The sequence below is a fragment of the Aotus nancymaae genome, unplaced genomic scaffold (genome assembly GCF_030222135.1).
Source record: "Aotus nancymaae isolate 86718 unplaced genomic scaffold, 86718_ANA_hifiasm-v0.15.2.pri h1tg000059l, whole genome shotgun sequence".
In the NCBI taxonomy this organism is placed as follows: domain Eukaryota; kingdom Metazoa; phylum Chordata; class Mammalia; order Primates; family Aotidae; genus Aotus; species Aotus nancymaae.
Window position 1 is genome coordinate 43,994,750 of NW_026988473.1, and position 26,929 is coordinate 44,021,678.

At 36.0% G+C, this 26,929-nt stretch overlaps 1 protein-coding gene across 21 annotated transcripts in view; it reads left to right on the forward strand.

Annotated features, from left to right (window-relative positions):
- Positions 1 to 26,929, forward strand: part of SOX6 (SRY-box transcription factor 6) — a 665,386-nt gene that overhangs the window by 533,806 nt on the left and 104,651 nt on the right. For 13 of the 21 annotated variants that reach the window (XM_012456568.3, XM_012456580.3, XM_012456567.2 and 10 more), the window contains 2 exons: positions 853 to 932; positions 2,391 to 2,513. In XM_012456568.3, coding sequence (XP_012311991.2) covers positions 853 to 932; positions 2,391 to 2,513 — 203 coding nt within the window. The remainder of the gene's footprint in view (positions 1 to 852; positions 933 to 2,390; positions 2,514 to 26,929) is intronic. The other 8 variants (XM_012456572.2, XM_064365137.1, XM_012456576.2 and 5 more) reach the window with 1 other exon arrangement.

Genomic DNA, 26,929 nt, shown 5'->3' on the forward strand with positions numbered 1-26,929 from the left:
TTCTTTAGGTTGCTGCACACAGTCTGTGTTCTTAGGTCACAGAAGGTTCTTCTGTCTCCCTTTTTAAGAATAATCTGAAGTTAGAAACACACCAAGATGTAGCGTTGATCTCTGCTGAACCACATTCAATCTTTACCAGGCATTAGTACAGATATTCCATGTAAAACGTGTGGTTATTTAATCAAAGCATCATTGAAACATGTTTCATAAGTACTTAGTATGCATCATTCTGTACTAGGATCCACCAGTTCAGTACCAGAGGTTAATTCAGAAAAACATGGTTTCTACACTTATGAGGATACCAGACGTTTCACAGAATGCTGGAAGATAAGATTAGCTATCCTCTCGGCCCTATCATATTGAAGAGGTTGTATTTTTTAATTTTTAAATTTGTCTAATAAAATAAAGTGTAGAATTACAGTCAATAGCTCAGAACCCTTTTTGGACTCTAATACTCTGCCTTGCCTACCAAGCCAAAACTTTTTGTTGTTCTAATATAAAAGCCTCTATGCTTTCCCAGTATACTGAGTGTCAGCCTAGCTTTAAGATATTTTTTTTACTCTTAAAAATGATGTATTACAAGATTTGTAATGGAGCGAACATGCTCGAATTGCACATTTAATTTTTTTAACATCATATTCATGTTTTGCCAGTTTGCCTACCAGCTATCTGTTAACAAAAAGTTCCAAGGCAGCACTGCAAGTCTGTGCCCAACTAATCCTTTTGTTTCTGCAGATGTTTGGGCTTAGAGCAATGTTGTAAAGCTCAGGCAATCCAAGGACCATGTTTGTACTTGTCTGCTGCAATTCCCTGTGCATTGTCTAAACCTGTATGCATTGTTCTTTCCGACAGGTGATAACTACCCTGTACAGTTCATTCCATCAACAATGGCAGCTGCTGCTGCTTCTGGACTCAGCCCTTTACAGCTCCAGGTAAGTGCCAGAAGAAAAAAATGTGGGATATGAGCCAGTACTTTAGTAGAAAACTGCTAACCAGCTGTATGCTAAATAATGACCTGAATGTTATAATAATTTTTTAAGCATAGCCCAGAAGGATTAACACCTTATGTGCTTACCATAATGCAAATAAAAGAGAAAACTGCCAGTTTCAATATTTTTAATGGAAAAAAAATCACATTATAACTTAATACTATGTATTCTCTATCAGATGAGTTAATAGTTTTACAATGTCAATGGCTAGTTGTTACTGCATATATGTTAGCTTTTTCCATGTCAGTTTTTCATCTGTGTCTCCACTTATGTCCAGATTAGTTTTTACATGTAAACATTGAAACAAAAAATGATGTTGGATATTTTTCCATCTGGTAACCCATAGAATAAAGGGTTGTTATTCTCAAACTACATGATAATTATTGGGTAAAGTGTAAATACTTTGCTCCTTAATATGTGTATCCTTATCCTTTCTAGGGTCAAAAGTCAGGGCATTGGTGTTTCATATTTGTAAAGCTAAACTCGGGGAGAAAATGTTTTGGAAACTGATTGAAAAATCATTTTCACCTTATCTTCTTCACAGTAAAATGAGTTTGAAATAGAAATAGGTGGTCATTATACCCTTCAACTACTACCATTTGAAAGGGAGGTTGACTTTGATTATGAATGTATATTTGTATTAATAAAAATAAAAAGATGAGTTCATTAAGTCAAACATTCAGTATTTGAATGTTTACAGAATATACGATAATCAACAACTTGAATTCAATATAGCAGAAAGTTTTATTAAATATAGTTTTTATTCTTAAAATATACTGTAGTTATTTTTGAGTTTTCTTAAATAATCTACAAAATAGCATCTGGTGAAGTATTTTTATTTCTGTGTTGCTATTCTATATGTGACTTGAACATAAAAAGTGTACAGCTATTGTATCATGAAAAAACATCATTTTGAATGTTTCCAATTGGATCTTCAAATAAAGAATTTTTGCAATACTTTGAGAAATTTTGTCATGAATCATGATCCAGGAAGCCATAAAGATGTAACCCATTATGGGCTGCCTAGCAGAGCCAGAAATTTTGCCTAAGGCAACCTCACCTCTCTTGCAAACTTTCACCTTCCACACTACTAACTCTGAAACCTCTGTAGTTGGTGCAAGTCTAAAAAGAACCCTCACTATTATAAACCTAATATATTCCTCCTTTTCCTATAGCTGTGCTATTGAGTATCTTCTTGAGTCAGAGGCAGAAACAAGAAATCAGCGTCACTGTTTGATACTATAACCAAGTTTCTGTAAAAGAAAGAAACTAAGTCTTAAACTTTCTACTTTCTATTTTTTGATGTGCTCAGTACCCTGGATTTAGAAATACGATTCTGTTTCATGAGTTCTGACAGTATGTTTTGTCTTTTTTTTTTTTTCTGAATATGCTACTAAACAGAAGGGTCATGTCTCCCACCCACAAATTAATCCAAGGCTAAAGGGCCTAAGTGACCGTTTTGGCAGGAATTTGGATACCTTTGAACATGGTGGTGGCCACTCTTACAACCACAAACAGATTGAGGTATGAATGCTTCCATTGGTGCTTCATTGGGTGGGGGACTGCATTGTTCAGTCATACTCTAGGTTTTTTTTAAAAAAGTGGCGCTCAGCCTAAACACTAAACCTAATCTTTTCCTTTTTCTCATTCCTAAGGAGGCTCTTGTTTTGCTCCTTTTCTTTCAGAGAAAAAAGCAAATCCCAAAGCAATGTCCCTGAATTAAGGTTGTTCTTTGCCATATATATTCAGGCAAAAGCTTTACATTGTAAGTGTCTTCGAAACCATCTTTCTTCCCTCACTCTTTTACCTTTTCTTGTGTATACTGTCATATAGTATTTTTTTAAACAAACTTAAACATTAAAAAAAAATTTAACCATAGAATAACCCTGTAAATTTAATCAAATATAATTCTGCTTTTATAGATAAAACAGCTGAGGTTCAGAGAGGTTAAGTTATTTAGCCAAGGATATAAAATGTTTGTTGAATCAAGGTTATTGCCCAGGATTTCTAATTCTACCTACCCAGTTTTCTCAGAGTGAAATAGGGTTGGGTGCCTGGGCCTGGATGGTTGCTTTTTCCCAGATAAACTTCTGTAGTATTCTTTTCATATTTCGCCTTCCAGTAGAGTCCTTTGTTGTGTTTTTGGGATATTCTTAACACTTGAGAGAAGATGGCCTATGAAAACCAAGACCTTTTCTTCTATAAAAACCAAGTCCTCCTCTCTCCAATTTCATGCTTGATCCTTTTCTGCATCATTGGGGTCCCTCACTGGGACTATCATATGGGAGAATTTCCAGCTATCTGTTGAATTTTTAAAAAGTGGATACAGGCTACCTCAGACTGAAACACACTTTAATTTTGGGGGTAAGATATAATGCCAAATTTTATATTGTAACATAGGATGGAAAACTCAACCCAAAAATGAAAATAATTGTATCTAGTAAGATGAAGATAAACATTCAGCTTCTGTTGGCTCTGCTGGTCTGTATAGCTCAAACACTATGTAGTCAATAAAAGGTCCCTTTTACATTACCTTTTCTGCTGCTTGTGAATCTACCTTTTTGGAAAATGATAGGAAATGATCACTCCTAAGAAGAAGGAAGAGACAAGACCAAAGACCCCCTTGGAAGTAGCCTAAGGTAAAGTTCCAGAGCTTGTTAACTGCCTCCTTCTTTCCTTTTGCTTTGACATAAGAGGTAGGCAGGGGGTTTCCACTCAGACATGATTAGACACATACTGTAAGAGCATCTCCTGTCTTCTATACAGACAGAAGAAATTTCTTTTCTAAGGCTTTCTTTTGGCTGTAGAGAGAGTACCACATTTCTGGATGTTCTGAAAACCTACTATGCCCAGAAGAGATGAAAAGAGATGACTGGACATTAGGAACAAGTTTTTATATGTGATGACAATTAGCAAGCTTATCCACTCAAGACAGTCAGCTTGAGAAGCTTTTAAATGCCTGGAAGAATGTGAAATCAGGTAGCCTTGACTCAAACTCAAGAACATCTTCTGTTGGACTTCTATTTTCTGTCGAGGTGTTATGTTCTATCCCATCAATCTTCCCTTAGCCAAGTTTCTACTCAGTCTCTTCTTTTGCCTAATTTTTCACTTAGGTCAGCTTCTCTCCCACCTCCCAATCCCTAGTCCCACACCATCACGGATCCCTGATGTGTCAAATCTGGCTTCTGTTGGGTTTCTGGAAACCGTGATGTCATACATAGGAGTGTCAGAGCTGTGTAGTGCCATAGCGATGCTGATCTAGAAACATAGCATATGCCACATATCTGTCACTTCAGTTAGGCTAAACAGGGAAACCAGTAATGCAAGAGCCTTCATAGCTTTGCATTTTAAGTTTGGCTGGTTTTGTATCCTCAGTTTTTGCTTATTCTTCCTCTGTTCCATTGCCTCCTGTTTTTGCACCTTTTTCCTGCGTCTCAGGAAACCTTTCATCTGTTTCCTCATGTGGACTCTGGGTAGAAAAGATTGACCTTGTTTGAAAGGCAGGTTTCCCAAATTTTCCTGGTATGAGTGTAGCATGTTTATTGGGACATCAATGAATAGTATAGTAGACACCCATGTCTAAGCTGCTAGATAGTAACATTTTAAATCTTGAGCAAGTGTAGAGGGAAATTTTAATAATATCTTGCTTTATTGCTATTAGAATCTGCTTTCTTTTCTAGCTAGGGTTTTCTCCCCTCCTTTGACAAGCTAAAATGTCACAGTTCTGTCAACAAACATGATCCTGATAAACTATTGCTACTAAGAAAGCATTACAATTATGTTAACTGGTTTTATTTCTAAACAGAGATTCTTAGGAGGAAAAGTTTATAACACATATACTTCCCCACCCCACCTCACCCCATGCATTACTCAGAACTGGTCCTCTACCTCATGTTACAGTTAATTTGTCCTTCAAAGGTTGTCATTTCTAAAATTAATGAGACTGGGTAAATATTAACAACATTTGGTATATATTAAGTATGCCCTGAAATTTTATCAGGTAGAGAAAAGCTATTTAAAATGGAAAGACTCTCCTTATATTAGCATATGCCATTACTTTCTTTCTTTAAAATAAGGAAGATTCCATAAAGACCATTTTTTAAAATACTACTGTGGTGATCTAAGGCTTGGTTTTCTCTGCCTCAGGGGCACAATATTAGGAGAAAGAAGGCCAAAGAGTGCTATTTTTAGTTGAACAGTTCAGCAGATGCAGGCATGAATACTCATATATCTGAAGGTTGAGGGGTTTGAACCATTAATTTTGATAATGTATTTAACCCTGGGAACAATCAGAAACTGTAACTCTAAGGTTACAATGCTTTTGACCTTTAGAGAACAGAGGGCATTTACTACAGTAAACAATATATCATATTGCTGCTTATTTCAATTCTCTCACCCGTATAAATTACAGGACCAGTTGCCATTTGCTTTCTGCAGCTATGTTAGCATTGGTCCTTAAGTAAGTCAAAAAGCATGTTAAGGAAAGGGAACCAGTATAATGAGGCATTCATGTAAATTTAGGCTTTAAATAGCGATGATGTTAGATTGTTTCTGAAGAAATATTGTCTCAGGAACTAAGCTCTGGATGACTTTTTTTTTTTAATGAAAAAAGGGCTTCAGTGTATTTATTATTTTTATATGGTTACTTTCAATATGATAGATCCTTAATATTGTTTTGTTTTGTTTTTAATGGGAAGTAGTGTTGCCTCATAGTTGTAGCTTATATTAAACAAAATCTGGTACCATATGCAAAGTGATACACCTGTCTCATGCCTTCTTATTAAATGATGCATGCTTCTCTTTAGCAAATACAGCAGTTAAATATCACACAGCTTAAGAATTTCTAATTAAAATATCTCCATGTGTCAGCATATTGGTAATGTATTATTTTAATCCATTTATTTTGTTTATGAAACAGTGACATATGTTTAGATTGTGAAATATATGAGCCTTAAAAATCACTTTATTGAAGAAAATTAATTCCTACAATACTGTCTCAGTAATGTGTTCACTCACCCAGTCAGTCACTGGCGGCACTGCCAGTCTTAATGTTGGGTAGTCATGCTTACCAGTTACATCCACATAACAGTCTTGGAAAGAAGCATATCAGTTCTTTTTCTTAGCATCAAATAATAGAGTTATTCTTTTCTGACTATTTTCTCTTACTTATTAAGTTCAAATCTATCCCCCCAAAACAGTTTTGTTGCCTTTTTTTTTATACAATGAAGGATGTGGCTGAATATATATGTAAGGGATTCTGAAAGACCAATCAAAATTAAAACAAGCTAGTTACCTTTTCAAAGTTAGACATAGTAATTTGTTTGTCAGCAGGAAGTTGTTTGGGTCAGCCCTGAGATAAAGTGACTGTCAGCAGTTATTCCTCCAAGACAAGTAATTTCACTCAGTGTGTTACTGACAGATTGCTCACTTCTCTGAATCACCGGAGAAAACAAACTTAATATTGTTACAGGCAGAGTTTCTGTCTTCATTAGCTTCAGAGAATGATTTTTATCTAGCATTCAAAGTTCACCAAGCTTTAGTTGGAACATATTTTAATAGACTTGTTCTTATAATGATAGTATGGATAGTAGCCTAAATGAAAGAATTGTATATGAAAATTCAAAACTATCAGTATAAATACATTTCCACTGTTATTCGATGTGTATTATGTGTAGTTTAGGGGAGATTTGAGGAAAGGAATATAATTAGAGTCTTAAAGCACTAAGAAAACCTATCAACCATAAGTTATTCTTAAATGAAACTACTGAAATCTTGCTAAGTTTACAAAGATGGAGGTGAACAATTGAAGTTTTTGCAAAAGTGAATACAAGCACATATTTTATTTAAATGGTGGTGTCAATTTTCATGCTACAAATGGAAAGTAAAGAAGTGCCCATCAGCACTGAGAATATGTATTTCTATTTCGGTTGTTGCCTGAGTCTTTATGATGTTGTATTTAGAGGCTCTGCACTGTCTGTTGTACCCTGTCTTCTTATTTGCAATTGTAAACATGCCTCAGTGCTGTGGGGGAATGGGAGGGTGATTGAGTTAACTTTGCTGGGTGGGCTTGGTGAGTTGTGATTTCTAACAGAGAAGAGGGTTGAATAAAGAGTTGATTAGAGTGACCTATTACTGGCTACCCAATGGAGAAAGAGGAATGGACTGATTCAATTCTTGTTTTGAGGATGCCAACCATGGGGCTCTGCTTTGAAGAGAATGCATGCTTTTCTCTTAATCAGCCTTCACTTATCCCTCTGACTCTTTTCTTGACTTTTAAGTGTGGTGGAATTTGGGAGGACCATTACAGCTAGGCTTAGTTGAGTTGTAGTCTAATGGAATGAACTCCATTTATGGAATTAGAACTTTAGATTAGCATTTCCACTACAACTTACTTGACTGTTGTCTTGCACTGTTATCAAAATTCTTTTTTCAGTTTTTTTTTGTTTGTAAAAAGAGCATAATATAGATTCTCAGGGTTTTTTGTTTGTTTGTTTTTTGTTTTTTGAGATGGAGTCTTGCTCTTGTTGCCCAGGCTGGAGTACAATGGAGTGATCTCGGCTCACTGCAACCTCTACCTCCCAGGTTCAAGTGATTCTCCTGCCTCAGCCTCCCGAGTAGCTGGGATTACCGGCATGCACCACCATGTCTGGCTAATTTTTTGTATTTTTAGTAGACATGGGGTTTCTCCATGTTGGTCAGGCTGGTCAGGGTTCTTATAAATGGTAAATGCAATAATAAACCACGTGTTAGATTTCTGCAAATGTCCCCTGAACCATCATGAGAATAGACAAACCTTTTCAGTATCCCCGATAAGCAGTCGATTCTACTCTAGATTTACTCTCTAAAGGACTTCTGATGGGTGGATCTAACATACTAGAATATAAGTTACTGAATTCAGGGATTTTTTTGTCTCTTTTGTTTACTGTGGAATTCTTAACATTTCCTGGCACATTATTTAGCAAAATGGATGAATTAATGCATTTCATCTTTGGTGGACATCTGGGACCCAAGCTTCCTTGAAAACACTTTTTGTTTTTTCTGGAAAATGTTTGGTTAAGTGCTCTGTCTATAAGAGACACTCTTTAGTGTCAACAAATTTTCTAGATAGGCTTCTTAAGAAAAAGTACGGGTATCAAGTGAATCCTATTGGAGGCTAAAGAAATAATAGATTAGGGAAGATTGCAGATATAAAGGCAATTCCTAATGCTTAGAAATCTAGTTTGTCATTGTAGTCAGTGAGGCAGAAGTTTATACCCACCCTCAAATTACAACATTGGATAAACTGAATTTTCTTCTGGAAATTTGCTTTTTATTTGGTTTTAAAGTAATACCTAAAAGTTCACAGAGTTGGCTCTTCTCACATAAGCTCTGTTAATCACTGTGTTTAAGTTATTTGATTGGTGGGATGGTCAGCTATACTCAAAAACGATGGAGTCCTCTATCTCTGCTGATAGAAGATTTTCACTAACAGTCATTTATCTCTAGCCCCACTAATTAATTCACTCAATAGGCGGCTTTCAGTGTGTGAACACGTGTAATTACATTTAAATAGACTTCTTATAAGATGTAATGATTTCTAAAATAATGACAGGTATTTTGATTTCTAAAATAATGACAACTATTGTTATTTTATTTCTGTTTTACAAAACTGAAATTTTAAAGTATTTTTGGTTGATATTATGTATCATATATCTGCATGTATGTATATGTTACATAATGAGCTATCTTGGAATTCTAAGAGATTATGTGATTAAGGATACATTAGAAAGTTTGAAAGCAAAGCATTCTAGTATTTTAGAAAATGCTTTACTTCTGTTTCCAACCATAGAAAAAGTCAGGATATTCAACATTTAGGAAATTTATATCAGTAAAATATATGATAAAATATTTGACCTTCCAGGTAACAGAATAGACAGAAAGGGAGGAAGATATTTTTATGATATTTTAATTAAAAGAGATTGAGAAGCTACAATTAGATGGTTTCTCCTCACTTCTGACCACTAGAACTAGCACATAGTTACTACTGCTCTGCCAGTTCCTCTTTTCTCTTTCATTTGTAGAAGAGTTCATATGCTACAGGTAAACTCAGAGAAAATTTATAGTGATTTAAACTCAATGTACTCATTTGAAAACATCTTGCTTTATTTTAGCTGTTTTAGATTATAAAGATTAGGATAATAAGTGAATTCTCTTCTATATCTTTCAAGCTTAAATGGCATTAATAAAGGATTCTTATATCAACTAAATGTAAATAAACAAGCACTAAACATGTATCAGGTACTCTTTACTGGGTGCTATGTGGATTTTAAAAAACCATTATATATGTTCCTATCTTTCATTCTTCCCTTATAATTGATGACAGCAATAGAGTCATCTTGAGTCAAATTGAGAGGAACTAATTTAACGCTTTTCCCTCAAGTTTTATAAACATGAACTCTTTGATACTGATATGCATTCAATGCATATTTAACCAAGTATTTGCATTTCCATTTAATGGACTAAGAAATGGAAGCAAGTTAGAGCCAAATAAATTTCCTAAGGCCTCTCCCCTCATATTCATTTGGTGAAGCAGAGATTTAAACTAGAATTCTTAATTTCCAGTATATTGAGTTCATTTCTCACTGTGTGTTTCTCTTATAACACCAGCTACCATACCTGTAACCAACAGTCTACAGGTTAATGTTACAATGTTTATATTAACCTAGAGTGTGATCCTTGATACCTTGTCAGCAATGTCCCTAAAGCTATTGACCTTGAATGGTATGAGCTAAAACAAAAGTAAATAAGTGATAAATATGTGTGAAAAATTTATTGCTTCAAGTATGTCCTTGTATTTGACTAGCTCAAACTCTACAAAGTGCAAGCATATAGTGCACATTTGAAGCCAGTTTGAAATAGAGCTGCTTTCACCCTACAAATTCCATTTTTGGAATAAATATCAAGTTTTCACTCAAATTTATCAACTCACTTAAATTAAAGAATGAAGTATTACATCCTTTCAGAATTCTTCTTACTTGAAGTCACATGTGTTAGCTTTGAATGTGAGTGTTGGAATAACTTAACGCTTATTGTATCAGTAGAGTTGTGTCAAAATTGTATTTCAAAGAGAGTTTATAAATGATCATGCTCAGGAAACTTGAAAAAGGCTGCATACTACATGATTCCAAATATGTGTCATTCTGGAAAGGGCGCAACTATGAAGGCAGTAAAAATATCAGTGGGTGCCAGGGGTTTAGGATGAGGAGGGGGTGAAAAGGCAGAGCATAGAGGATTTTTAATGAAATATTACGCAGTGAAAATATTTTGTATGAGAGTATAATGGTAGATACATGTCATACATTTGTCCAAACACATAGAATGTACAATGCCAAGAATGAACACTAATGTAAACTCTGGACTTCAGGTGATTATGATGTGTCAATGTAGGCTCATCAATTGTAACAAATATACCACTCAGGTGGGGGCTGTTTATAATGGGGGAGACTGTACATGTATGGGAGCATGGAATATATGGGAGCATGGAATATATGGGAAATCTCTTTACTTTTTTCTTATTTTTGCTCCAGACTTAAAAGTATCCTAAAAAAAAAAAAAAGTATTTTCAAAAGTTTGCAAGCAAATCAACACAATACATTTAATTCAACTACTCAGCATTTGTTTTTTAGTACCTATTATATGCCAGGTTCTGTTCTAGACAGTAGTTTTCAGCTGACAGCAATCTTGCCTTCCTCCCCACCTTCCCCAATATGGGTTTGGTTAACAATGTCTAGAGTCGTTTTTGACTGTTATGACTGGTGGAATGGGGATTACCACTGGTAATTACTGGGCAGAGGGTGAGGATGCCACTGAACACCCGGCAAAGCACAGGAGAGCCACCCACAACAAAGAATTATCCAGTCCAAAATTCCAGTAGCCAAGATTGAGAACATCTGTTTTAGATACTGGGGACATATCAATGAATAAAACTAAGTTCCTGCCCTCTACAAGTTTACTTTCTAGTGAGAGAAGTGAAAATGAAGGGAATATATAATAAAGAAATGGGACTGCAAATCTTACTTACCTTAACAGAAATATCCTCACCTACCCCATCTGCCTCAATCTGGATGGGAAGATTAAAAATTAAGACCTATTAGATTGTTTATCCTCAGGTTTTTTGTTTTTTTGTTTTGTTTTTTGCTTCACTTTGATCTTTAAAACTAAAACTTTTATTCTAGCCAGTCACTTCCGGCTAGAACAGTCACAGCTCTCTTCAGTAGTATTAAGCACATCATGTACTCAGGCTATCGATAAGAGAATATTATGTTTTACTTTAATAATAGATAAGTCTGTCTTTCAGAGTGAAGTAAATATAAAATTTGGTTAGAACCTGGGAACTGTTAATTAGGTTTTATAGGATGTTAGTTACTGAAATCTCATAGGATGAATGAAATCATTCTTAGCTGTACTTGATGTGTAAATTGGATATTACAAAGGAAAACTGAATTTCTTTCTAAAACAAAATTTAAGAAAGAAACATGAGTAGTATGAATATTATACATGTATACATGTACAAACACGTACCTATTTTATAGACTTTTACAGTTTAAAAAACAATTTATATTTAACCTTTGTATTAAATGTTTTAATATTATTCCCACATTTTGGAAGAAGGAAGTGGAGCTCAGAAGAGTTAAGTGAGTTGGACAGGATTCCTCTTCTAGTAAACAAAATAGGAATGTAATAGATGGTTTAAGTGTGTTTTAACTTTTATCTTTTGGTCAGGATTCTTGGCATTAAGCTCTGTTGACTGGTATGTAGGAAGCACAGTTGTTTAGAAGCTTTCTTGTATAATTTGTTCTTCTCATTATAATATTCAAGTGAATTAAAGGTAACTTAATTAAATTATAAAAGAGAAAAATGTCCAAGTCATTATGACATTCTCAGGATCCCAAAGAGGTCAAGTATTTTTCAGATTTCCAGCTAACATCCAGAAGAAACCTAAGAGAATTTAATGGGGAGTATAACTACTGTGATAAAAACTGTCTTATCTTACTCTGTGGCTTTTCTTTAGGAAAATGTTTAGAATGTTTTTGCTGAATGCCGGAGCCTGTTCTTTTGAGAGTTTCTGGGCTGTCTTATAGTTTCAAAGTTTTGATGAGTCTCCTGGAGTAGCTGGGGAGCTCTATCCTTGCCCATCCCTAGTCTGGGCTGCCCTCTGAGCATGTTCAGCAGGTTGCATGCCAGCAGATGAAGCAGATGTTCGACCATACTGCAATGGAGCGCCTGCTGCATCAGGAGCTGGATATTCCTCTTGACATCTGGACGTTGCTAGGTCAGGATGCCTGCCTCAGGCCAGGAGGCTGCGGGAGCTGTGGGGCAGAGAGCACAGAGTCTTTGCTGCTCTTTAAGCGATTAGTGCACTGAAGCAGCAATAATGTTGAATTATCGCTTGGCTGCTTTCTTCTCAGGAATCTTGGGACAATAGGAGAGTCAAGAAGGAGCATTTACAGTAAAGTCATGTTCAGAGAGACAAGACTAATTATAGAGTATTAAAGAGCTTTATTTTAAATGATTTAATTTACAAATAGTTCTGGGCAGTGCATGGAACTCTTTAGAACCATAAACCTGTAGCTTAAAGAGATTTTTCTAATTTAAAATAGCTAGAATAGAAACATACTGTTTCAGCAATTGTTCAGTTTTAGAGTTTGTTCAACTTGTGCCATAGAAGATTTAGCGTCTAGTTAAAAAAGAAAATATACTAAAACTTGAAGCTTGTAGGGAAAGTGTCTCTAACTTGAGGAGAAGGAAGACCTTTAGGTAAAAGACTGACAGAATTATGTACTGCTTTTACTGTTTCCCTTTGTCACACTGAAACTGGTCCGCATTTGCTACCCAGTACTGAAACCATCTGTTATACCAATTTCCTTTATGATATGTGTTATTTAAGCACAATGGATGTGGAAATGGGTAGTTTAAAATGTATTTTGCAATGAACAGTTGTTACATTATGTTGCTTTGCCTCTTATAATTTTTCATTAGTGAGACCTCTGTGCTAAAAGAAGTCTTATAAACAGATTATGACCATTTATGTTCACAGTAATGTATTGGAGAAGAACGCTATGTTGCTCTCACTTAACCTCTCATATTCTAAGGGGGTTATATTTAATTAACGCTGGTGAGAGGCTGACCTGAGAGACTGTGGAAAGTGATTGAGCTGCATTTTGTAAGCTCTGCTCTAGTCAGCTGGGAGAGAAATTTCCTTAAAAAATTAGAAAGTACTGTCTTTTGAAATTCCCACTAACTAAGCTGTATTTCAACGGGCCATTTAATGCTCAAATGGACAAAGGTATTACTTCAGTCATTGAATTGTATCAAAATCCTTCTCAGAGACTCAGTTTTAAAACTCTACGGGAAAGATAGCTTGGCATCACATTCTCAATAGCTTATCACTTGGTCTGCTTTTAAAAAAAAGCAAATAAATAATTTCTTTTAGAAAAGGAGAAACACTTACTGTCACTAAATGGAATGCAGCATGTGCCCCAAACAGTCTTCACCACACTGGGATTGCTCTCCAGAGTTGAGGAGCTCCTTAGCTCACATAGAAAAAAAGATATCCTCCCTGCAGTGTTGTTGTTCACCTGCTCAGAACATCTTCGTGGCCAAAGAGGGGTTTGCTCCAGGGCCCAAGAGGCAGTTCATTCATAATGTGTAGTTATGCCGTTGGCTCAGACATAAAACAATAGAAAGGGCAAGAGAGAGAGATCCTGAGAGCAAGAGAGAGAAGCTTTGTTGAAATAGTAGAAGACTAGATGTGACTAATTTGGGTGGAAATGCTTCACTTCTCCATTCATTTATCAGTGGTTTTGATAAAGAGGCATTTCTTATATGCAGAACAAAATAGTTATCTGTAATTCACCTATATCCAACCATAACCTCCTGATTTTAGATCTACATCTGCCTGCGTTTCCTGATTATGAAATTTTATCACCAAATACAGACATACTCCACTGTGAAACAGGAATATAACTGTATATCATCAGATCATGATTTGTGAACATTTATCAAAACATGCTACCTTTGGTTTAGCAACTGGCTTGCTCTCCTACATGTTCTCTGTCTATGCAACAGTGAATGGGTTGGAAGTTCCAGGAAAGTGATGTTTCTTGGTTCCATAAGAACTCTGCAGTTAAAAGAGCTAAGTGACCATAACCTAATTTCCTGTGAACCTCAGTCTCCTCATCTGTGAACTGAGGATAATAACACTCCCTCAATAGGGTTGGGGTTAGCATTAAATGAGATAATATAAGCAAATGTCTGCTGCATGGTAGATTCTCAAAACATATTTTTTGTCCATACCCTTCTGCTTGCATCTCTCTTATTCATTTGTTAGTTTGAAAAATACTTATTAAACATGTACCATGTACCTTAAATACTCTTTTAAGCACTCAAGCTAAGCAAATTACTGCTCTCTTCTAGTAATAGTCTGAGGAAGAAATAAATTGAATGCATAATACTTCAAAGTGATAGGAACAGATAATACAGGGCTAATCATTTGAGGTGTGTGTATATATAATGTGTGTATTTGTGTATATATAATATATATAATGTGTGTGTGTGTGTGTATATATATATATATATATATATATATATATATATATATATACTAGTTTATTGATTAACTAAGGTGATTGTGTACAGGCAATTTGAAATCCTTTTGTCCTTATGTCTATGCCTGATGACTATTCCTGATTTCAAAAAGCATGAGGCCCAGTACAGTGCTCTTTAGCAAGAATTGATAGCCACTCCACATAGATTTCCCACTAATCATGAAATAAATGTCATGTTATTGAAAGTAAAGCCTTCACAAATAGGCAATGAGATTGTAAAATTCCATAGACTTCCAGAGCTAGAAAAGCCTTCAGAAGCTTTGAGGGTCAAGTCCCAACTCTACAACTGGTTCCATGTGCTTGGGCAAATTAATCTTCCTGATACCTAGATTTTATCAAATGGGATTAGGAAAAATACCGCCATAGGGAAGTTGTGAGGAATACATAAAGAAATGTTTGTGAAAAGTGCTTTGTACACTGTCAAGTGCCATGTAAATCTTGTAATTTTATAGTTGAAGAAACTGAGGCCTAGAGAGATAGATTAACTTGACCAAAGCCACACAGCTAGTCTGTGGCCTGGGTTAGGTATATAGAATTGTTAGCCAACAGTGTACAGAACTAAATTTGATTGCTACTTGTACATCGATTTAACTAAATTCAACTGAATTGGCCAAGAGAACAGTATATCTCATGCTCCTACCTATTCTAAGTGTGGGTCAATGAATGATCAGTTTTAGTAGAGATAATATTTTTTTCACAATCGAATGTACCAACCTAATGAAAATTATTCATTAAAAAAAAGTAAGACATTATATGTGTAAGACCCTGTTACAGTGCTGGTAGTAGTGACAGAGCCAGAATATAAGCATATTCTTAAATGACAAAAAGATTATTTAGTTAGTTCACTCATAGATTGATTACCCAAATGTTTATTAAGTGCCTACTCTGTAGTATGCACTCTTTTCTATTTGGGGCACACTAAGATTAAGAGTATTTGACTCTTGCCCCTCAAAGGGCCCACAATCTAGTAAGCAATGTGATAATTGTTGAAATAGGTGTGTTCCAAGAGTGAAAATGCTATGAAAGGAGAAAGTGCTTAGCTCCACCTGGGGAAGTAGTGTCAATCTTCATGGATAAGGTGATGTTAAAATTGAATTTTGAAAGGAGGTATTAGTTCACCAGGTTTATGGGGAAGGATGCATAATAGCAAAGATGCAGAGAAGAGAAAAAGCACTCCAGGCAAAGAGAACAGCTGCCCATAGGTGTAGAAGCAATAGACAGCATGGCACATTCAGAAACAACAAACAATTGGCACAAGCTGAATGTACAGGAGCAATCATAGGTGAGATTGGAAAGGTATGCAAGGGGTCAGATCACAGAATACCTTTTACACTGCACAAGGGAATTTGGAATGCATGTGGTAGACATGATTTTATTCACACCATAAATGGTAAAGAAGTATAAGGTATAGTGAACAACTTTATGGTGTGATATTCCTCTATTAATTTGATCTCTTGTTTACATTTCCCATTATACTAGATTTAATAGTTAAGGCACTATGTTTGGTAAGATTGATAGTCCCTTTAGTACAATGGTACCCTGTGGCAAGTGAGACTGTACAAATAGTGTAATGATACACGCTGAATAAACAAAACTGTTTAAGACTGAAGCAAAGCCAAGGTCCAACCATTTCCTGGGGATTTGGGGAAATCCCATAATCTGCAGTTTATACTAAACCCAATCATATTTAGCACATTGCTTCTCAGTGAATGGACCTTGATACTGTATTTCAACCAAATGACGAAGCAAGAAGTAAGAAATCTATAAAGAAAAGCTATGGTTCTTCTAATTATTAATGCCTTGCAATTATGCCCCTTTCTGGAATAATAAAATGTTCCTTGGCAGAGGTCAGGATCTCTGCCACTGACTTATTTAACAGATCCTCTTAACATCTGTCCTGCAGACTGTTCACTTTATTAGCAGACAAGAGACCCAACAGACTTAGCCTGCTGTGTCCCTTTTTCACATTCACACAGCTGTGGATTAACTCAGACTTTCCAGGAGAGGACCAACCAGAAGGGATAGTAATGTTATTGGCTGATTCTAAAAAGATGAGAAAGAAGAGCAGAAACAAATGTTGCCCTAGTACAATTTAGTGTTTTTAGGGTGACAATTACCAGTCTGTTTTAAAAAGGAATAAAAGCAGCTATTCCACTAAAAAAGGAAAGTCTATTCATATCTGTGTGGGAACCTAATCAGGCTCTTGTTTCCAATGACGAAGACTCCACAGTCTCACCAGGTCTGTGACAAGAATGCTCCTTTTGTATGCCGATAATGTGGAAACGATAAAATTTCCTTTAAGAGACATATGTGTTTACATCATGAGATGTGTTATTTGACAAAATGCTTTGTTCTCCTCATATTTTCCATGCAGAGTTTCATGCTGGGTTGTTGGGCTGGAAATCTTTGATTAACTAGAATTAGTTGCTGAAATAAAATAGACACTTTTGTCTTATGATTCATCTTGCTGAGCTGTAAATTATAGTAAAACACATAAGAAGTGACAGAAAGAAGTGCTGATTTGAACCTCTGACCCACAACAGGCACAAAAACATAAGATTATTCCTTCAAAGAGCTGCATAGAGACATAAATATTCCATGGTCCACTTGGAATTATGTCCTCTTAACAAACTAAAGCTGCGATTTTACATCATGTAATGAGAGTTTTCTAAGGGCGTTATACAAGGCATAGAGGAGATATTAAGATTTAGAAAACTCTCCCCTAAATTAGTGCTGTGAATGCTTAAAGATTTTTTCTTAAAAAATCTTGTTATTGTCAACCTTTAAACTGAAAATCAAAAGAACAAAAGAAAGTTCTTGTTCCCTTCATGAATAGCCAAGGATGCTTTCTCTTTTTCCAAAGAAGTGGTACATTTTATAAATCTTAAGACTCTCAACACCACACTGGCCCTTAGTGTGAACGTCTTAGCTCTGTGAAATACAGTCTAGGGTTATGAGTCCCAAAGAATGGGCTGAAAGGAGAGACATACTAAATACAGAACAGAAACTCCATTAACCTAAACGCTTCCTCATTGCAGGGATTGGTGTGCATTCTGCTAGATTTTTGTTAAGAATTATTATTATTATTATTATTTTAGAGATGGGATCTTGCTCTCTTGCCCAGGCTAGGGTGCTGTGGTACAATCATAGCTCACTGCATCCTTGAACTCCTGAGCACAAGTGATCCTCCCACCTTAGCTTCCTGAATAGCTGAGATTACAAACTTGAGCCACCATGACTAATTAAAAAAATGTTTTTTAGAGACGGTCTCCCTATGTTGCACTGTGCCTGGCTATTTTTCAACTTTTAGTTAACAAAGGACCTCTTTCTGGGGCTTCACCGTGAGTAAAGCCTATCTAACTGTCCCTCTGTCAAAATTAGTTTTTCCCAGTGATATTGTTTCGGTAGTAAGTTGTAAATGCTTCCATTATACCATTTATTATATTATGTTTTTGTCCCTGTCTTCTTCCCATCCGTGCTGTGAGACAGCATATCTTTGATGTCCTGAAGGACAGCATATCTTCTTCATCTCTGCATCACTAATATATTCTTGCTAAATTAAATAAAAATGCTAATAAGTATTTTTCTGAATAAGATCTTTAGAGTGACTTGTGTTAAAGAGGATGAAACTATAAGAATAACAAGAGCCTTTAAGTATTGAGCCTTCATAATGTGCCCCTATTTTAAGTACACTGCATGTTAATTCATTTACTCCATACATCAATCTTTTGGAGTAGGTTCTACTTTTATCCCCATCTTTGCAGGTATGGAAATGTAAGGCCCAGAGAGATTAAATAACTGCCCAAGATCACACAGCAAGTTAACAGTGGTTCACTATACTATTCTATCTATCATAGCAACTTATAAGGCCTAATTTTTCCTAAATTTCTTCTTCAGTCTTTTATATTAACTGTTACCTGATTTATCTGCTATAGGGATTTTTCAAGGTGGATTATTGTGCTATATATCAGTATCATATCTAATAACAATAAAGCACATTGTATGCTTATTATATACAATTTGAATATTTTTACTATAGTTGATATATATAAGGTATCATTTCTTCTGCTAATTAGAGAGTGAGCCATGGGTATTACTGTAGGATACAGATGGCATATTTACATACTGCAAAATGTGCTGAAGTTCTCCAATTGGCAGTACTAATAATTTGCAGTTTAAAAAGTAACAGTTAGTTAAGATGCCTTGAAATGGGGTAAAACATTTTTTGAATTTAAAAAATGCAGAAGAAAATACAAGAAGAAAGTAAGAAGAGGATTATTTTATATTTCTTGTCTAGTCTACCTGATCACTTATAAGTAAATTCAAAATACTTACTTACATCTCAATATTTATAACAAACACATATTTTACTTTAGTATTAACATGAAATTTGTGTTTAATAAATCTATATATTATTTTTGTTCATTAGGATGATTTTTGTGTGCAATCTTCCAAAGTCTACTGAGAAATTAAAAACCTAGTTCAGTTTAAAAACAGTAAAAACATTTTGATACAATAAACTTCCAACTAATAATATTTATTATATCCAATACTTAAGTGAAAATATAATATTTGAATAATCTTATACTTTCCTTTTATGTAATTTTGTTTTCTCAAGTATATATATTTCACAATTTAAATAGAGACCTTTTTCTTGTCATTACACAGTTACTCATGCTTGTCTTTATTCTGTGTTCTTTTAGAAGCTTCATTATGGATGGAAATCGAAAGGCATAGAAGCTGGGCAGTGTAGAATATTTTTCAAGCAACAGCATCTGGTTCCTTGGCAGTTATCGTGGGCCAAGGCAAGGCAGCCCTGGCATATCTCCAGATTCTTATGTGGGGATTGCTGAGGGATTTCCAGGTCTGCCATGTTGTTTTAATGGTGTTTCCTAGAAACCCAGAAATTCAGAATGGAATACAAAGTCTGTTTCATAGTGTATAAGACCTACATGATCTGGCCCCATTGCTATCTTTCTAACATCTGACATGTTTCCTTTTGTCCAGCTCAGCTACACTGGTCTCTTTGTTATTCCTTAAACATTCCAAGCCCGAGTATACCCTTGCCATAGGACTTACACCTATACTTTGCCTCTGCTTGGTTGCTATCCTCATATAATGACATGGCATACTCTCTCACTTAGTTCAGGTGTTTATTCAAATGTCCCCTTCTCTGAGTTTTTTTCTACCTTTCTAAAAGCTTCCCACCCCACCCCATACTCACATACCTGATTACTTTATATTTCATAGAACATATCACCACCAGAGTTACATATCTATGTGCTTATCAGTCTTCTTCTCCCTTCCTCCTCCCACAAAGTCACTGCTCACGTATGTTTTTCCAAAATGAAAATGGTCCCTGGCCCACAGTAGCCACTCGATAAATAATATTTGAATGAATGAATAAAGGAATAAATGAATTTACCTTTTGTTTACTAAGAAATTGTGCATTAAATTATTGGTTTGACTTATGACTCTTTGTAGGAAATAATGCTTAGATTTCAAATCTAATTTCTGGGCTCATTGATGAGTTTTTATATCTTATTAGTAGAGTCAAGATATACTTTTAGGTTTACCTGATGAGCTACAGCTTTGTGACAAGGGAGTTAAAGGAACATTACAAATGTAAGCTGTACCACTTGGAGCAAATCCAGAGAACTGAATCTCTTCAGCATGGCCTGCCCAGCTCTTGGAAACAAAAGGAAAACAGATCCATCCCCATAATGCTGATTTTCAACTGCCCTAATTATCACCTTTTTGAATTTCTTACCTCAAGAACTAAATTACTAATTGTTTCAATAACTAACTTTTATTTCTGTAAATAAGGCATTATATGTTAACATATTTTATTGAGTACTCTGAAAAAGATACTTGGAAAAAGCAGAGAGAGAGATTGGATATTTCATCTCCAACTTTTTTTTTGCAAGTTTGTTATATAGATAGGTTGCATGTCACAGGGGTTTCCTGTACAGATTATTTCATCACCCAGGTAATAAGTACAGTACCTAAGAGGTAGTGTTTTTTAATCCTCTTCCTTCTCCTACCCACTACCCTTAAATAGGCCCCGGTGTCTGTTGTTCCCTTCTTTATGGCCATGTATCCTCAATGTTTAGCTCCTACTTATAAGTGAGAATATGTGGTTTTTGGTTTTCTGTTCCTGAATTCGTTTGCTTTGGATAATGAGCCCCAGGTCCATCCACGTTGCTGCAGAGAACATGTTCTTGTTCTTTTTTGTGGCTGCATGGTGTTTTGTGGTGTCTGAGTACCACATTTTCTTTATCATGTCTCCCATAATGGGCATTTAGGTTGATTCCATGACTTTTCTATTATGGATAGTGCTGCAACGAACATACACATGTGTATGTCTTTATGGTGGAATGTTTTATATTCATTTGGGTATATACCCAGTAAGGAGATTGTTGGGTCAAATGGTACTTTTGTTTTAAGTTCTTTGAGAAATCATCACACTACTTTCCACAATAGCTGAACTAACTTGCATTCCTACCTGCTGTATATAAATGTTCTCTTTTCTCCACAACCTCACCAGGATCTGTTATTTTTTGACTATTTAGTAATAATCATTCTGACTGGTGGGAGATGGAATCTTACTGTGGTTTTGATTGGTATTTCTCTAATGCATTTCTCTAATGATGTTGATATGGTTTGGATTTGTGTCCCAACCCAAATCTCATGTTGAATTGTAATCCCCAGTGTTGGAAGAGGGACCTGGTTGGAGGTGATTTGATCATCGTGGTGGATTTCCTCCTTGCTGTTTTCATAATAGTGAGTGAGTTCTCATGAGATCTGGTTATTCAAAAATGTGTAGTACCTCCCGTTTCTCTGTCTTCCTCCTGTTCCAGCCATATAAGATATGTCTTCTTCCCTTTCACCTTCTATCATGATTGTCAGTTTCCTAAGGCCTACCCAGCCATGCTTCCTGTATAGCCTGCAGAACTATGAGCCAATTAAAACTTTTTTAAAATAAATTACTCAGTCTCAGGTATTTCTTTATAGCAGTGGGAGAACAGACTAATACAGATGTTGAGCACTTTTTTTTTTAACTGCTTATTGGCTGTGTGTCTGTCTTCTTTTGAAAAGTGTCTATTGTCCTTTGCCCACTTTTTAGTGGGGTTCTTTGTTTTTTGCTTATTAATTCGTTTAAGTTCCTTTTAGATTCTGGATCTTAGATCTTTTTCAGATGCACGGTGTGCAAATATTTTCTCCCATTCTATAGGTTGTCTATTCTGTTGATAATTTATTTTGCTTTGCAGAAGATCTTTCATTTAATTAGATCCCATTTATCAACTTTTGTTTTTGTTGCAGTTGCTGTGGCATCTTTGTCATCAAATCTTTGCCAGGAGCTATATCCAGAATGGTATTTCCTAGATTATCTTCCAGGATTTTTATAATTTTAGGTTTCACACTTAAGTCTTTAATCCATCTTGAATTTATTTTAGTATATGGTGTAAGGAAGGAGTCCAGCTCCAGTATTCTGCATATGGATAGTGATATGGTTTGGCTGTGTCCCCACCTAAATCTCATCTTGAATTGTAGCTCCCATAGTCCCCACATGTCATGGGAGGGACTCTTGAGAGGTAATTGAATAATGGGGGAAGTTTCTCCCTGTGCTGTTCTCACAGGAAGTGAATAAGTCTCATGAGACCTTTTATAAAGGGCAATTTTAGGTGGTTATCTAAAGAGATGGTTTTATAAAGGGCAGTTCTCCTGCACATGCTCTTTTGCCTGCCACCATGTAAGACGTGCCTTTGCTCCACTTTTGCTGTCCACCATGATTATGAGGTCTCCATAGCCATGTGGGACTGTGAATCTATTAAACCTCTTTTTCTTTATAAATTACCCAGTCTTGGGTATTTTTTCATAGCAGTATAAAATATATTAATACAGACAGCCAGTTATTCTAGTACCATTTATTGAATAGGGAGTCCTTTCCCCATTGCTTGTTTTTGTCCACTTTTTGAATGATCAGATGGGAGTAGGTGTGTGATTCTTTTTTCTGGGCTCTATATTTTGTTCCAATGGCCTATGCATCTGTTTTTTTTTTTTTTTCCTGGCACCATGTTGCTTTGGTTACTGTAGCCTGGTAATATAGTTTGTAGTCAGGTAATGTGATGCCTCCAGCTTTGTATTTTGCTTAGAATTGCCTTGACTATTCAAGCTTTTTTTTTTTTTTTGGTTCTATATGAATTTTAAAATAGATGTTTCTATTTATTTTATTTTATTTTTATTTATTTTATATATTTTTATTTATTTATTTATTTATTTATTTATTTATTTATTTTTTGGAGACAGAGTTTCGCTCTTGTTACCCAGGCTGGAGTGCAATGGCATGATCTCAGCTCACCGCAACCTCCGCCTCCTGGGTTCAGGCAATTCTTCTGCCTCAGCCTCCTGAGTAGCTGGGATTACATATTTTATATATTTTATTGTACTTTAGGTTCTGGGGTGCATTTACAAAACATACAGGATTGCTGCATAGGTCCATAAATGGCAATGTAGTTTGCTGCATCCATCCCCCTGTCACCTATATCTGGCATTTCTACCCTTTTTATCCCTCCCCAACCTCCGTATCCCCTGCTGCCCCTCCACTATACCCCTGCAACAGACCCCAGTGTGTGATGCTCCCCTCTCTGTGTCCCTGTGTTCTCATTGTTCAATATCCACCTATGAGTGAGAACACACAGTGTTTGTTTTTCTGTTCTTGTGTCTGTTTGCTGAGAATGATGGTTTCCAGATTCATCCATGTCCCCACAAAGCACATGAACTCATCATTTTTAAAGTTTGCATAGTATTCCATGGTGTATATGTGCTACATTTTTCTTGCCCAGTCTATCATCGATGGGCATTTGGGTTGGTTCCAGGTCTTTGCTATTGTAAATAGTGCCACAATGAGCATGTGTGTGTGTGTGTTTTTATAAGAGAAGGATATATATAAAATCCTTTAAATATATACCCAGTAATGGAGTTGCTGCGTCAAAGTTCCTTCAGGTCTAGGTCTGGGTCCTTGAGGAATCGCCAGCCACACTGTCTTCCACAATGGTTGAACTAATTTACACTCCCACCAACATTGTAAAAGTGTTCCTATTTCTCCACATCCTCTCCAGCATCTGTTGTCTCCAGATTTTTTAATGATCGCCATTCTAACTGGCGTGAGATGGTATCTCAATGTGGTTTTGATTTGCATTTCTCTAATGACCAGTGATGATGAGCATTTTTTCATATGTTTGTTGGCCTCATATATGTCTTCTTTTGAAAAGTTTCTGTTCATATCCTTCGCCCACTTTTGAATGGGTTTGTTTGTTTTTTTTCTTGTAAATATGTTTTAGTTCTTTGTAGATTCTGGATATTAGGCCTTTGTCAGGTGGGTAGATTGCAAATATTTTTTCCCATTCTGTTGGTTGCAGGTTCACTCTGATTATTTCTTTGCTGTGCTGAAGCTCTGGAGTTTACTTAGATCCCATTTGTCTATTTTGGCTTTTGTTGCCAATGGTTTTGGTGTTTGAGTCATGAAGTCCTTGCCTATGTATATGTCCTGAATGGTTTTACCTAGGTTTTCTTCTAGGGTTTTTATGGTGTTAGACCTTATGTTTAAGTCTTTAATCCATCTAGAGTTAATTTTAGCGTAAGGTGTCAGAAAGGGGTCAAGTTTTTGCTTTCTGCACATGGCTAGCTGGTTTTCCCAACACCATTTATTAAACAGGGAATCCTTTCCCCATTGCTTGTTTTTGTCAGGTGTCAAAGATCATATTATTGTAGATGTGTGCCCCATTGCTTGTTTTTGTCAGGTGTCAAAGATCAGATTATTGTAGATGTGTGCCATTGCCTCTAAGGCCTCTGTTCTGTTCCGTTGGTCTATATCTCTGTTTTGGTACCAGTACCATGCTGTTTTGATTACTGTAGCCTTGAAGTATAGTTTGAAGTCAGGTAGTGTGTTGCCTCCAGCTTTGTTCTTTTTGCTTAGAATTGTCTTGGCTCTGTGGGCTCTCTTTTGGTTCCATATGAAGTTTCAGGTGGTTTTTTTCCAGTTCTTTGAAGAGGATCATAGGTAGCTTGATGGGGATAATGTTGAATGTATAAATTACTTTGGGCAGCATGGCCATTTTCACAATATTGATTCTTCCTAACCATGAGCATGGAATGTTCTTTCATCTGTTTTTGTCCTCTCTTATTTCCTTGAGCAGTGGTTTGTAGTTCTCCTTGAAGAGGTCCTTTACATCCTTTGTTAGTTGTGTTCCTAGGTATTTTATTCCCTTTGTAGCAATTGTGAATGGCAGCTCGTTCTTGATTTGGCTCTCTTTAAGTCTGTTATTGGTGTATAGGAATGCTTGTGATTTCTGCACATTGATTTTATATCCTGAGACTTTGCTGATGTTGCTTATCAGTTTCAGGAGATTTTGGGCTGAAACGATGGGATCTTCTAAATATACAACCATGTCATCAGCAAATAGAGACAATTTGACTTCCTCCTTTCCTAATTGAATACCTTTTATTTCTTTTTCTTGCCTGATTGCTCTGGCTAGAACTTCCAATACTGCAGTTATGAGAGAGGGCATCCTTGTCTAGTGCCAGATTTCAAAGGGAATGCTTCCAGTGTTTGCCCATTCAGTGTGATATTGGCTGTGGGTTTGTCATAAATAGCTTTTATTATTTTGAGATACGTTATGTTGATACATAGTTTATTGAGAGTTTTTAGCATAAAGGGCTGTTGAATGTTGTCAAAGGCCTTCTCTGCATCTGTTGAGATAACCATGTGGTTTTTGTCGTTGGTTCTGTTTATGTGGTGGATTATGTTTATAGACTTGCATATGTTGAACCAGCCTTGCATCCCTGGGATGAAGCATACTTGATCGTGATGGATAAGCTTTTGGATGTGCTGTTGCAATCGTTTTGCCAGTATTTTATTGAAGATTTTTGCATCTATGTTCATCCTGGATGTTGGTCTGAAGTTTTCTTTTTTTGTTGAGTCTCTGCTGGGTTTTGGTATGAGGATGATGTTGGTCTCACAAAATGATTTGGGAAGGATTCCCTTGTGTTTGGAACAGTTTCAGAAAGAGTGGTACCAGTTCCTCTTTGTATATCTGGTAGAATTTGGCTGTGAACCCATCTGGACCTGGGCTTTTTTTGGTTGGTAGGCTATTAATTGCTGCTTCAACTTCCACCCTTGTTGTTGGTCTGTTCAGGGTTTCAACTTCTTCCTTGTTTAGGCTTGGGAGGGTGCAAGTGTCCAAGTATTTATCCATTTCTTCCAGGTTTACTGGTTTGTATGCATAGAGTTGTTTGTAGTAATCTCTGATGGTAGTTTGTATTTCTGTGGAATCAGTGGTGATATCCCCTTTATCATTTTTTATTGCAACTATTTGATTCTTCTCTCTTTTCTTTTTTATTAATCTAGCTAATGGTCTGTTTATTCTGTTGATCTTTTCAAAAAACCAGCTCCTGAATTTACTGATTTTTGAAGAGTTTTTTATGTCTCTATCTCCTTCAGTTCTACTCTGATCTTAGTTATTTCTAGTCTTCTGCTAGCTTTTTAGTTTTTTTGATCTTGTTCCTCTAACTCTTTCAATTTTGACCATAGGGTGTCGATTTTAGATCTTTCCTTGCTTCTTATGTGGGCATTTATTGCCATAAATTTTCCTCTAGGCACTGCTTTAAATGTGTCCCAGAGATTCTGTTACATGGTGTCTTCATTCTTACTGGTTTCGAAGAACATCTTTATTTCTGCCTTCATTTCATTGTTTATCCAGTCAACATTCAAGAGCCAGTTGTTCAGTTTCCATGAAATTGTGCAGTTCAGAATTATTTTCTTAATCCTGAGTTCTAATTTGATTGCACCGTGGTCTCAAAGACTGTTTGTTATGGTTCCCATTATTTTGCAATTGCTGAGAAATGATTTAATTCCAATTATGTGGTCAATTTTAGAGTAGATGTGATGTGGTACTGAGAAGAATGCATGTTTTGTGGATTTGGTGTAGAGAGTTCTGTAGATGCCTGTTAGGTTTCCTTGGTCCAGATCTGAGTTAAAGTCCTGGATATCCTTGTTAATTTTCTGTCTCCATTTGCTTGTTAAATCTTCCTCCATCCCTTTATTTTGAGCCTATGTGTGTCCTTGCCTATGAGATGGGTTTCCTGGATACAGCACACCGATGGTTTTTTACTTGCTATCTAATTTGCCAGTCTGTGTCTTTTGATTGAGGCATTTCGTCCATTTACATTTAAGGTTAATACTGTTATATGAGAATTTGATCCTGCCATTTTGATGCCAGCTGGTTGTTTTGC